The sequence below is a fragment of the Thamnophis elegans genome, chromosome 6, assembly GCF_009769535.1.
Source record: "Thamnophis elegans isolate rThaEle1 chromosome 6, rThaEle1.pri, whole genome shotgun sequence".
NCBI classification, from domain to species: Eukaryota; Metazoa; Chordata; class Lepidosauria; order Squamata; family Colubridae; genus Thamnophis; species Thamnophis elegans.
This window is the reverse complement of record NC_045546.1, coordinates 31,448,125-31,461,562: the sequence shown is the minus strand read 5'-3', so window position 1 is coordinate 31,461,562 and position 13,438 is coordinate 31,448,125. Positions and strand designations below refer to the sequence as shown.

Below are 13,438 nucleotides of genomic sequence, written 5' to 3'. Positions count from 1 at the left end.
ATTATCTGCCTCCGGAGTCCCAGCCGTTGGGGGGGGGGGGGAATGGGGATTTTGCAGTAACTCTCCTCTAGCGTGGGGAGGGAATGGAGATTTTACAGTATCCTTCTCCTACCAAGGCACACCCACCAAACCATACCACACCCACTAAGCCACGCCCACAGAACCAGTAGTAAAATTTTTTGAATCCCACCACTGATCCAAATGTACATATGATGTCACAACCAAACTTATGAATTGTTATTGAGACATCTGATGCAAATCAAAAGTGATTTTATGTCAGGTTGCATTTCTCACTTTGCAGATGCTTCAATGTTCAATGAACATTTCTAACTTGCACTATGATGGTGTTCTTTACATCTCCCCACTTCATCTATTTCTTTCTCTGACCAGTATCAATATCTCATTTAATGACACAATAATCTTGAAAATTCACTATTTTATTTTTTGACCCATAGAACAAATTTCCATTACCATTATTTGATCTGGGGTTGTTTGGAATACATGATGCCTGTGACTAGATTTCCACAATACTGTAATGACCTGGTGACTGCCTGGAGAATTCCTGAAGTTTACTTGGCAAAGTTTTTGTGAAGCAGTTTGCCAATGTCTGCTTACTAGGACTGAGAGAGAGTGACTGGCCAAAGGTCACCTAGCTGACTTTGTGCCTAAGGATGAAGTAGAACTCAGTCTAGTCTAATGTCTTAACTAAATAATCACTTGTCTTAAATAAGCCACAATTGCAGCAATATATTAATTTGAAGCAATGGATGGATTCATACAATCAAAGACATTCTATATTTTAACATTACTTGAACTCCTAGCAACTAATCTGAGGATACATAATAGATGCAACACACAGGTGATATTCAGCAAGTTCTGATCAGTTCTGGAGAACCAGTAGCGGAAACTTTGAGTAGTTCGGAGAATTGGTAAATACCACCTGACTGGCCCTGCCCTCATCTATTCTCTGCCTCCCAAGTCCCAGCAGATCGGGAGGGAATGGGGATTTTGCAGTAACCTTCCCCTGCCACCCCCACCAAGCCATGGCCACAGAACCAGTAGTAAAAATTTTTGAATCCCACCACTGATGCAACACCATAAATACAATATGTTTGTATGTTTATTATTGAATCTATAACCTACATTTCTGCTTGTATACGCACTCAAAATAGTTTACAACAATATTCTAAGGTGCCAATTTACTGGCAAGAGAGTTTAGAATTTTAAAAAAATGTTCTTCTACAATACATTTATGTTGCTTTGAGTGTCAGCATTCAGTCTACAACTAAGGAAAAGAATTAAAAGTATCACCTTTTTCTGTAAAAATGCAAGTAGTATATGTTTAAATACAATTAACAAAAAAATCCTCTATTTTACAGAATTTATTCTGAATACAGAATTTAGCACAATTCCAGTGTTGTAAATAAGATGATGGTAGATAACAAGAGAAAAGGGTGGCGCAGAATTTAAATTCAGTTATAGCTCTGTCACCATATAGGTATCCTTGACTTACAACTGTTCATTTAATGACCAAAGTTACAAGAATACTGGAAAAACTTAACTTATGACTGCTTTTCATTCAGGCACCTGGCACCTGACTAATATTTGGGGTATATCTGGGGTCATGTGATCACCTTTTGCAACCTTCTTACAAGCAGTCAATGGGGAAGCCAGATTCACTTAACCATGTGATTAATTTAACAAGCGCAGTGTTTCACTTAAGAACTCTGGCAAGGAAGGTCATAAAATGGGGCCAAACTCACTGAACAATTGTCTTACTTAGCAACAAACATTTTGGGTTCATTGTGGTCATAAGTCAAGGTCTACTTATACATGGAAATGGAATCTGCTTAATCAGTGGACATCTATCGTCATTCATGGAATATTGTTCATCATTAATCCTGGTTCCAATAACTGCACTGAGACAATGTTATCTTCCTTCCTAATTCACCTTTTTTGTGAACCCAAAAGCAGCTCATTGCTGAAAGAATGAAACATCGAATTCCAATGATTCCTCACAGAAATGGTGGAGGGCCATACAGCTAAACTATGGACTATGGGTCTATAATATAGTTTCTATAATTGTCATATAGCAAGGACAAATACAATTGTGGAAGCCACAATCCAACATCTTTGGAGGGCACGATATTAATGGAATTGCTCCATATTAATGAAATTGTTAATCCTAATTACCCATATAAATTACTCCCTTTCCCACTCCCTTAATCACTATACGAAAGTATTCAAAGTATGATTCCTGATGCTACACAAACATTGCATTTTCTCTGCAAGGTACAAGTGAAATCACAACTGACTTTCAACACTATCAACAAAGTTACACCTACATTCATTCCATGTGATCTACCAGTTTTTGCGTGAGGAAAACAAATTACCCGTGTGCACTTAAAACTCAGCATAACTTTGTATACTTTTGCAGGGGATGCCACTTTATTTTTAAAAAACATATTGATTTTTTTAAAAAAAATTATACATTATAAAGTAGAGAGAGAGAAAAAGTATTTTGTATTCATTGTGTTTTGTAAGCTGGTTAATAAAAGCTGTATTTCACCTAATATAAAGTTTAAAACATTTTCTGATCACCACCAGTTTAACAACTGAGGATTAAAAGTTTTAAATGGTATCTATTGCAGTGTTTAAGATGAATTTCTCCTGAGCAACATTAGCTGTGGAAAATGTAACTTTTCTGGGGGTTATGTGTTAAAGATGGACATTCTGCCGCTTTAGAAAAAGAACAAAAATATCGAAAATACAAAATGACAGTAAAGGAAGAATGTAACCTTGCAGATGATCACTATAAAATGATTTAGCAAAATGTGACTATTCACATTAAAATACTAGTGTGAAAGTACCCCAATTCTCAGCCTTTACCAATACTAGATTTGATAGGCCTCAGTTGCTTTTTATTATGTTTTTTTTCCATAAGTACCTGGACAAAATTGTTAAAGTAATGGAATTACTTTAACACTGAACTATGTTTATAAAGTTTTTAAAAAGCAGAAAAAGGATCCAGCGAGAAACACTATGGCTGCTGTTCCTAATCCAAGTGTTTCTGTTGCTTTAATTTTTATAATTCTCAGTCACAGCCATGCTGTTTGCAAAACTTGCAGCTGAAGTACTCCTTCTGGATAGTGTCCAGCTTGGGAAATGTGCTGTATGCCACCGAAATAGTGAAATAACTTGTGCTTTATTACTTAGGGATCAGTGAACCTTTTCATACTTTTGATTTCCCAATATTTTGGGTTATTTTGTTTTCTAACACTGTGTTAAGATGATTCTTTGGGAAGTTTTTAAAGCTTTGCTTAAAATACTGGGACCTGTTTTGTTTTCCTTGCAAAGAATCATGGCGGTGCAACAGTTTTCAGTGTATCTTTTTCCTATTTGTTTTATTGAAGCAATTTTAAGTGTTTCCTTCTTCAATGCTCTGTAGTTGTATTTTTTGTCCAATATGGACCCTGCCGCCACGCCTTGCACTTCCATTGATGCCTGCCGCAGTTCGTGCTGGGAACAAAAAGCCAGACAGAGCATCTCCTCCAAACAAGGTGATCCTCACATCCGTTTCAATTGCTTTGGCCAAGCTGGATGCATAACTATCCAGAGATTTGTGAACTTCAGCCTTTACGTGGATAGAGTTCTTTGCTGCTTCTGAATAAAGAAAAGAGAGATATTAGCCCTCTAATGCCATATGAATGCCTCATATGTTAGTGTTAATTTGAACATTGTAGTCATCTCTCTGGTAATGAAATACATTCATGAAGACTCGTCTTATTGTGGCTTTGGAATTTCTACGTAGGACAAAATGGGTCAAGCGTATACATGATAATTTAATCTGACAAGTAACGTCTATCTATAAACTTAAAAATAAAATATGTGGATCTCAGCCATCAGCAAACTATATAACAAAGACAGGCTTTAAAGGAACTATTTTTTAAAAAAAATACAACAGAGTGTAAAACTCCCTTTATTAAATGCTGTACTTCCCTCCGCTCTGCCACTGAAATAGAGATTATTCAAAACTACTGCAAACTACTATTATTCCCAACATTTGCAGCAGCACTTCTAAAAGTAGCCCTTGAGTAATTCCAATTAAATCTTCTATCTAGAGTTCTAATTTTGAGCTTGGTTTCATTTTGTTTTTTTCTGAAATTGCTCTGCTGATTTCTCTTCTATAGTCCACTGTACTTTTCGTGCATGACTTCTTAGCAGTCAATACCAGTACCTAAGTAAAGCTAAGAGAAGAAATGAGTTTTTCTCCATTTTAGAACAGTTACTCAGTTCTTCTCCTTACAAATCCATGAGGCTGTTGTCCTTCCGTATTTTTCACTTTCCTTTGTACTTCATTTCATATGGAAAACTTTCCCTTGCTTGTCCTTTTCTTTTTAAGGAAACTCTCTATAATGAATGTTTACTTTATCCTTTCTGAATGTAATATAATTAATTTTACTTTTACTTTTTTTAGACATACAGGCAGATCAACAGACTGGACAGTGAGAATGCAATTGTTAATATATGTGTATACTGTATAGCTATGAATATAAATAATACATGGTCATTACTAAATTTATTTACAGGCAAAAATCTTAAAAATTCCTATTGTTTTAGAGCAAAACCACATTGACAATGTCCAATAAATCTACATCCTGCAAAATATTTGCTTGTTCTATTTTTCCCCTAAAGAATAAGATAAAACTAATGTATAATGTATGTAATGTATAATGTATATTTGTGTGTACATATACACAACACACTATATGAAACAGAACTCATTTATTCATTAAGCATCAACTTTTTATGTAAATGAATTTATTTCCTCCCCTCCTTAATTTTCCCTTTTAGATTATATGTATCTCACAGCTATAAGACTTTCCAGTAGATTTGTTTCATTTTCAAGTCTTTCATAACTTCTAATTTTATATTAAATAAATTAAATTAAAATGTTAATGAAATTCAAACTAAAATTAAGTTAAATCAAATAGCTCTGAGGACTGAATTCTTGATCCAAGCAGTCCCCTTTCACACACAGTTCAGTAATGGCATGCCTAGCCTCAACATACCTTTAATTTGTTCCACTTCATCTTCAAAAGTTACAGAACTCCGGCGATGAGGGTAAACACAATGAGGGTGATTAATTCCATCAGAACTATAATCTTCAAGCAGCATAACATCTGTCCCTAAAAATAGATCATGGCTTAAACAGTTGACTAAGGGGATAATTCATTTAATGGATACATGCAAAAATGATATTTTTGTGATATGAGCAAGGTAGCAGCTGTATTCTTCCCTCACATCTAGAAAACAGCTGATGGCACCTCTATAGCTGGAATCATTACTACAATGCAGAAAAGTGAGGTTGGCAAGAATGTCTTTTGCTTATGATGCTAATTATAGAGTTAGGAAGCAAGTGAATGGGAAGAATGCTTCAACTTTCTTTTGCACACTTTTTCTTGTAACCAAGCCATCTTTGGTTATGTATTTTATCTTAAATTGTATTTGATTTAACTAATCACTAAACTTATTTGTAGGGAAAGGCACTTGATGCATTTGCAGGAGAGAATCAGAAGTTACAGTTAACTGTCTCCATCTTGCCTACATTCATGGGAGTTTTACAGGGAAGTCTACATACTTATTGCCCAGTAGTCTTTTTCTCAATGCTTTTTCCATTATTTTTCATTGGTACACATATGCACACTCAAAAGCTATGGGAAGCGGGAATTCTATAATAGCTGCATATTTTCACATGGATAGCACTAGGATAGTACTACTGTTGCATTTCAAGTTTATTGCAAGCTTTTTGTGTGTCTGGCTGCATCATACTGCTGGCTCTTGTTCATTGCAACGTAACTCAAAGAAACAGTTACCTGAATCCTGAGAGAAACTGAAGCCTGTATCTCCTGTGCTGCTGCTGTGTCCTAAAGTCCGTTCCCCTGCCATGAGAGCTGTCAGATGTGGAGACAATCCTAGATCTGTAAAAATATTTCAGCATCCAAACAAATTAGCCAAACATCTTCAAATATCCTCAGTGCATTTTATTACATTGCTTGATTTAATAATGGCTAAGTCTGTAACAAAAACCATTACATACATTACATTAATGTAATGGTTAAGATATCATGCTAGAAACAGGGAGACCGTGAATTCTAGTCCTGCCTTGGGCACAAAGCCAACTGGGTACCTTTGGGCCAGTTACTTTCTATCAGCCCTGGGAAAAAGGCAATGGCAAATCACTTCTCAAAACCCTTTGCCAAGAAAACTGCAGCTACTTGTCCAGTCAGCACTAGACAAGATCAAATGGAATAAAAAAAAAGTTTTTAACATCTGAATTTATTAAGCATGACTCTTGAATAATTCAGAATTAGAATTCATACCATTAAGAACCTGTATCTAATAAAGTCAATGAAAAAAATCTTTATACTTCTTTTTAGCTTGGTATTAGAGCTTGAGTATCTCAAAAATAGTGAAAATTAAGGACAGAGAAGGCACAGTTCGGTCTACAGTGCCCATTGAGCGGGACAGTCCTGGAGCCATCCAACGCCCCCAGGGCAGGCAGCAATCAAGGTCAGTGGGTGGCATGGCTTCACATGGAGTTCCCCGGCAGTTGGGAACTACAACTCCTGCCTGAGCAGAGGGTTGGACTAGAAGACCTCCAAGGTCCTTTCCAATTCTGTTATTTATTCTGAAAAACTTTTAAAGAAATGCTTTGAACATTTATATTTATCTAGGTTTTAACAAGGGATGATGTTTGTGCTGATTGTGATGAACAGGGAAGAGAGCTAACTGTAAGGAGAATCAACTACAAAGAACTGTGTAAAAGCAATTGTAATTGTAATGGTAGTAATAAATTAATCTATACTATAGGTTGAAGCTCCTTGATCAGCTTTAATAGGAAACCATTACCCAGAACAGTTAAACTGGAGATAAAGATTTTTAAAAAAATAAATGAATAATAAATAAACAAACTGAAAACAGAGGAACTGCAAGAGGCTCTAGATGCTACAATATCACAAAAATATCCATATGCAAAGGATGTGTCCGGAGAGCGCTGAGGTTAATTTTCCTATTCTATCTTATCTGTTTAGTGAAGTTTATCTGAATAAAATGGATAATCGGTCTCTTTTTTCTTATGTCCAAAAATTCTCAAGCATGAAGCAGACAAAGAAACCACATGATAAATGGTAAACAACACTAGTGGTTGTACCAGACTAATTAAATGGTGGTCATTCTGCAATTTACAGTATCTTCTAGAGGCACTTTAACAATTTTTTAAAAATTACCTGTAATCCTATTAGAAATACTAAATAATCTGGATGTCCTTTGCCTTTGAACAAATGATTCTCTGTAGTACCGGTCTCCAAAGCACATTCCCAGTAACTCCTTGCGTACAGTTTTATTCCAGAGTCCATAAATCAAAGGGTGGCAAATAGCACTTGTAAAAGATAACCATGTTGCTAATGTCTCAAAGGCAGGGGAAATGCAGTTTTTACCCCAAAGTGCCTCAGATGTGATAACCGCCATGTAAGGCCCCCATGTGATGACAAAAGCCCCAATTACAACTAAAATTGTGATCAAAGCTTTGCACTGATTGGCAGAATAAACGACCCCTTGAAAAGCATTCTTTCGGCTGCCTGATGAGGACGTTGAAGTACTCGAGTTCTTTCTCCCATTCCTTTGCGTGTCTTCCGCTGCAATGACCACGCTGCCACAGTGAATCTTCCGTGCCTTAATCCTGGCCACGCGAAATATGAAACCGTAGCAAATGATCATGACTATAAATGGTAGCAAAGCACACCATATCTGCCAAAAAGCGGTGTAACCTGCCTGCTTATGCCATGCAGCTACACACATCCATTTGAACTGATCAAATTCTAAAGATGACCAACCAAAGAGGGGCGGAAGGCATCCAATTAGAGAATGAAGCCACACATACACAATGGCAACAACAGCTCTGTTACCCGTAATCTTCATGGGGTAAACCATGGGGTACAAGACAGCATAGTATCTGAAAAACATAAAAGGAGTATGCAGTAATGTTAGGGTAGATGCAATACATAGGAAATTGAATAATACCAAACATGAAAAAGATTAAAGGAGTGAATTTGTCTTTTGAAAACTGGATCAGATTAATTGGAGAACCTGGGTTGTCTCTTGGAAACACACTTTCTTTTTGCTGCCTAAATATTCAGATGCTGCTTACATATTAATAAACGAAGTTATTTGTTCCAGAATCTCAAAGTATAAACTTGGTGGCATTATTATTTAAAACATATTTCTCTGCCACTGTATATTCAATGGATTGTGAGCCGCCCTGAGTCCCCTCCGGGGAAAAGGGCGGCATATAAGTGCAATAAATTCAATTCAATTCAATGCTGGTACATGTTAAGAACTCATTTCATTTTTTCATTTTTCATTTTCCCTTTATTTGTATGCCGCCCTTTTCCCTGGGGGGACTCAGGGCGGCTCACAGTTCAAAAAAAGGGGGGGGGAGGACAAACAATTTCTAACATAAAGACAATACATCATTATTAAAAACACAACAGTCACACAATTCGAGTGGGGTTAGAATCTTAACCCCAGGCCTGCCGGGACAGCCAGATCTTTAGGGCGGCGCGGAAGGACTGGAGGGTGGTGAGGGTCCGAATCTCCACGGGGAGTTCGTTCCAGAGGGTCGGAGCATCCACCGAGAAGGCTCTCCTCCGGGTAGTTGCCAGTCTACACTGGCTGGATGATGGAATTCGGAGGAGGCCTAATCTATGCGATCGTATCGGTCTAGTGGAGGTAATTGGCACTCCCCCCCCACCCACATGGCCATATTCAGTTCATGACAAAAACAGATGGCATACCGGTCGATAGCAATGAGTCCAAGTGTGAGCATACTGGCAGAGCTGATGAGCATATAGAGTAGGGCAGAGAAGTTGCACCAAACGACTCCAAAGATCCATTCCCGACGGATGGAGCTAGTAACAACGAAAGGAAGTACCAGCACCGAAAGAAGGAAGTTGGACAGAGTGAGGCTGAAAACAAACTTGTTGCTTAAAGTGAGCAGGTATGACTTCTTATAAAGAGTGAGGACAATCACCAGATTCCCTAAACAGATGAAAATAGCAATAATGATGATAGCAATTGACTCGGTGATTCTGCCTGCTCCCTCTTCCAGCAATGTGAGGTTTTCTGAGACATTCTCCTTACTGAGGGACAAGTTGATGCTCATTGTCAGAGCAACCAAGACATGCTGAGCGTCTGCTAAAGAAATACAAAAACAGTTGATACATATATTACATCAATGAATGCTACTTATATTTCCATAAACAAAGTTACTAGTTCCACAATTCTCAATGTACGGTCTTGGCTGCATTGTGTTAGTCAAAATATTACAAACACTACATACATAAGACTTATCAAATTATAAAATATCACATGAACTTCATGGATATGTGCAATAATATGCAAAGCATTTTCCAAAGGCAGACAGAACAAGTAACTCATATGTAACAGAGTTATTTTTATATGTTGGGTCTCCCTGAAGCTTAGCAACATAGTCACATTGCTACTATATCATCTTAGGATCAATTATCCCATGTATGAAATGTTAACTTGTTAATAATTAATTCTCATGATATTTCTGTCTATTACACTTCAAGAATGCCAGTTATAATAATATACAGAAATCCAAATGTCCTTACAAAGTTTAACTAAAACCTCTAATAGAATTACAGTAATGGAAGTGGACTATTCTTGAAAAAAAAAACACCATTGCTGTCATCCAAAGCATAGCATAGCTATGGAGAATTACTGGATCATGTAGAGCATGGGATGTTCAAGAGCATCTCACTTTGACCTGAAAGTGCACAACAGAATGATCTATCCTTAGAAACTTCTTAAAACAGCAATTCATGGACAAAATACATATAGACCCATTCAAGGAAAGCAACATTATGCAAAGAACAGGGAGAAAATATCAAAGAATCCAAAGAAATTAAGGCACAAGATAAAAAGGAAGCATCACTAAATCTACCTTTCATCAGCATCATTCACTACGAGTCTCCTACCTTTCTATCCTTGCAAGTCATCTTTGCTTCCATCACCTCCATACATTGATTTATACATTTGTTTTTGTTCTATAAAACTTCTTTTCTGGGGTCTCTCTCTGTGGGATTTAAAATTACATTTAAGTTACCGTACTTTCCACATACTTTTTTCTTAACCTTCATAACTGCTTTATTCCATGAATCTATCACTTTTTAAGTAGAAATTAAAACTTTTTTCTCCATGTGGGCTGACTCTTAATACATTCAGGGCTACTGATTTACAACACGGTAGTTTGTGGGATGCCTACACATGATTGGAAGGTGGAAAATGAAGGTGTCTTGGAAATGCCAGGTAAGTAGGGCCTAGAAGAGTTCTTATTAAATGTTGGATTCAGACCACTGAATTTTCTCCCCCCCACACCCAAAATTCCTTTTTTACGGTGGGCCTGCACAGCTGGACTTGGATGCAAAATTCACCCAGGATTGTATTCCAGGCTCGCAGTATGTACAGCTGAAATGGTTCGCATTGTACAAATCCCCGCCTGGATGCTCCAGACACCACCCTGAAAAGTGGAGGATAACTATCTCCTTACTCTCGTCTGCTTTTTCGCCCATGGTCGGCTGTACAGAACAGAGAAATCGGGACGCTGAGATGTCTCGTCGTGGGGTTGAAAAAACAAACAAACCCTTAACCCGGCTCGGTACCAGAATTATTCAGCCAGCCTTTCTCTCCGCTGCCGAGGCATGGAGAATCATGGCTCAGTAGCCAGGCGTCTCCCGTCCCGGCCACCACCCTCGCCCAACATACCAGTCCCATCGTCGCCTAGAGGCAAAGCAAGATTTTCTTTTGCAGCGCAGGGTCTACGGGATCCCTCCGAGGAAGCAAGGACTCTGCTCTCCTTATACCGCGGGGCCGTTGTACTCTGTTCTGCACTAGAAGGTCTCGGGGACCTTCCGCCGGGGTGAGGCGACCCACTCACCTTTGACCAAACTGCCCTCCGGTAGCCCTGCAACCCCGTTATCGATGCGAGCGAAGGGGTTCAGATTACGGGTCCCCTACGGTCGCCGCCAGTCGAGGCCCATAAAAATAGTCCGACCCCCCCCCTCTTTCTCGTCCATCCCCTCATCTACTTTTTCACATCCCTCCTTCCTTGAAACACTCCCTCCATCCCCGTTTTACTCCTCCCACATTCCCATCCTGTCTTTTTTGCTCCGCCGCGCTTTTGTTCTTCAGCAGCTCGGCCTCCCCTTTCATGTTTCCATCGTAATTAACTTTTTTTGTAATTCCTTTACAATTAGAAAGCAGCTTTAACAAGCTGTCTTTCTGCGGGAAAAGCTGGTCTATAGAGACAGTAGGATGAAATTTTCGAAGGCAAATTTTCTTCACCAATACTAAGTAAATAATTTATGTTAGTTAGCCCAGCCTTCCAACATTCCATTTCTTCACCCCTTCGGAAAAACTTTCATGCTGCCCTCTGCTTTACTGTATATCATTTTTCTTTCTCAGTCGAAGAATATCACTTGCACAATGGCAAAACAAAAATGAAGAGATGATTCGTTTCTATAGCAGGCAACTCCTATAGCAGACAAATTCACTATAAAGGGAAATTCCTTAGATTTTTTTAAAAATCACATTTTACATAAAGGAATATCGTTTAAATAAATCATGAGTGCAACCATTCTTCCAACAGTTTATATCTATATTGGCTAATTTGGATACATCCAGCTTCAAATTAGTAATAAATCTGTTCATTTTACACTGCAATTCTATATGTTTAAAATGGAAATAGGTAGAATGTACTTTCAGTTAAGTGGTGAGAGATTGTAACTTAAACTACAGTATTGCGTAATGTTAAAATTTGCTGTACTATTTGTAAATTTTATTTCAAATAGAATTTCAGAGAACATAGCAACCAATCATAATATACAGTCATATAAGCAGACATACGCTAAATCAGAAGTTTATAAAGAATTATTGATTTGCTACATTATTTGAGCCCACTGTCTGCAATTTATTTAGCAGAATATGGTCAAGTGAACCATGTCTTAATACAATGGAAATACTCAGACTTGAGTCAAACTATTTGTTATCTATCTCTTGGTGAACATCAGCCTTTAAGAATTTTAAAAACTAATTATAATGCTACACATAAAGATGTCAGAACAGCATGCCAGTCTAAACAAATTTACTGCTTTTCTATCTCTTAAATTTTGATCTAATATGAAATTATAGCTGCTATCACCTATAAAGTCTTTTAATTTCTTTGGGGCAAAACAGTGTTGGGCACATTGTACAGTCCAAAGCGCTACAAAGAAAATATGTTTAACTTTTCTGAACAAAGCAAAATAATTAATGAAAGAACAAGAATGCAGAAGATGGCCTACTATTATGGCGAACCTATGGCATGCATGCCACAGGTGGAACGCAGAGCTATATTTGCTGGCACGGCAGCCCTCAGCTCTGGTGTGCATGCGTGCCCCAACCAGCTGATTTTTGGCCTTCCAGAGGGCCAGGGAGGCTGTTTTTGCCCTTCCCAGACTTCAGGAAAGCCTCCGGAGCCTAGAGAGGGCAAAAAACAGACCCTGGGGAGGCCGTTTTTGCACTCCCCAGACTTCAGGAACGCCTCCAGAGCCTGGGGAGGGTGAAAATCAGGCCCAACAGGCCAACCGGAAGTTCGGAAAGAAAGTTCCAGTTGGTCCATTGGGCCTGTTTTTTTGCCCACTCTAGGCTCTGGAGGCTTTCCTGAAGCCTAGGGAGGGTGAAAGCGGTCTCCCCTGGCCCCCTGGAGGCCCAGGGGAGGCCGTTTTCATCTTTCCCAGGCTTCAGGAAAGCCTCCGGAGCCCAGGGAGGGCGAATTTCTACAAATTGTAGGTTATGCATAAGCCTAATTTCTGGTTCCAATTAAAATCTTCCACAGGTAGAACAAGAACAGTAATAAATCTTTCAAATAAATCTCAGGCCCAATTATTTATATTACTGCACCATTGCTGAGATAATGCACATGTTCTAACAGCCTATTTGGAGTTTTGTCCTTAGAAAGTTTTTATTAGTGCAGAGACAAATAACTAATTTTTTTAAAATTGCGTTCTTTCCACCATTCCCAACTTTGGTTCTGACTTTAGTTGTAGCCATACTTTATTTTAGCGTGGTTTCTTGAATAAGCCACAACTGTCCAGACTTACATATACCAAGTTATAAAATATGTTTCATATACCTGGCACCAAATGATCAGGTTCATATAACATGCCAAGTTCCAACCAGATAAACTACACTCTTCAGTTGACAGAATGAACGAACATGTAATTATTGCAGAATGTGGTTGAGCTACAGCAGGGTTGCCAAACTCCTGGCATAAAGGCCAGATGTGTTATGTGCTGGTCATGCCCACATCCAGTTT

At 38.3% G+C, this 13,438-nt stretch overlaps 1 protein-coding gene across 1 annotated transcript; it reads right to left on the bottom strand.

Annotated features, from left to right (window-relative positions):
- Nucleotides 1-1,777: 1,777 nt before the first annotated feature.
- On the bottom strand, nt 1,778-11,147 carry GPR161 (G protein-coupled receptor 161). The gene is made up of 7 exons (XM_032219263.1): nt 11,021-11,147; nt 10,062-10,159; nt 8,856-9,255; nt 7,290-8,014; nt 5,877-5,981; nt 5,073-5,189; nt 1,778-3,663 (listed from the first exon to the last, which is right to left on the bottom strand). The coding sequence occupies exons 3-7, from the start codon at nt 9,221-9,223 to the stop codon at nt 3,419-3,421; spliced, it is 1,560 nt and encodes a 519-aa protein (XP_032075154.1). The 5' UTR covers nt 9,224-9,255; nt 10,062-10,159; nt 11,021-11,147; the 3' UTR covers nt 1,778-3,418.
- Between the last annotated feature and the right edge of the window lie 2,291 nt (nt 11,148-13,438).

What these genes read in the sequence shown, in the direction of transcription:
- GPR161 (XM_032219263.1), bottom strand. Translation starts at nt 9,223, where the DNA reads ATGAGCATCAACTTGTCCCTCAGTAAGGAGAATGTCTCAGAAAACCTC. An exon ending in TATTTCTAATAGGATTACAG is followed by an intron (nt 5,982 to 7,289) that starts GTAATTTTTAAA and finishes ATATTTTTACAG; the next exon opens with ATCTAGGATTGTCTCCACAT. An exon ending in TGAAGTGGAACAAATTAAAG is followed by an intron (nt 3,664 to 5,072) that starts GTATGTTGAGGC and finishes TTCTTTATTCAG; the next exon opens with AAGCAGCAAAGAACTCTATC.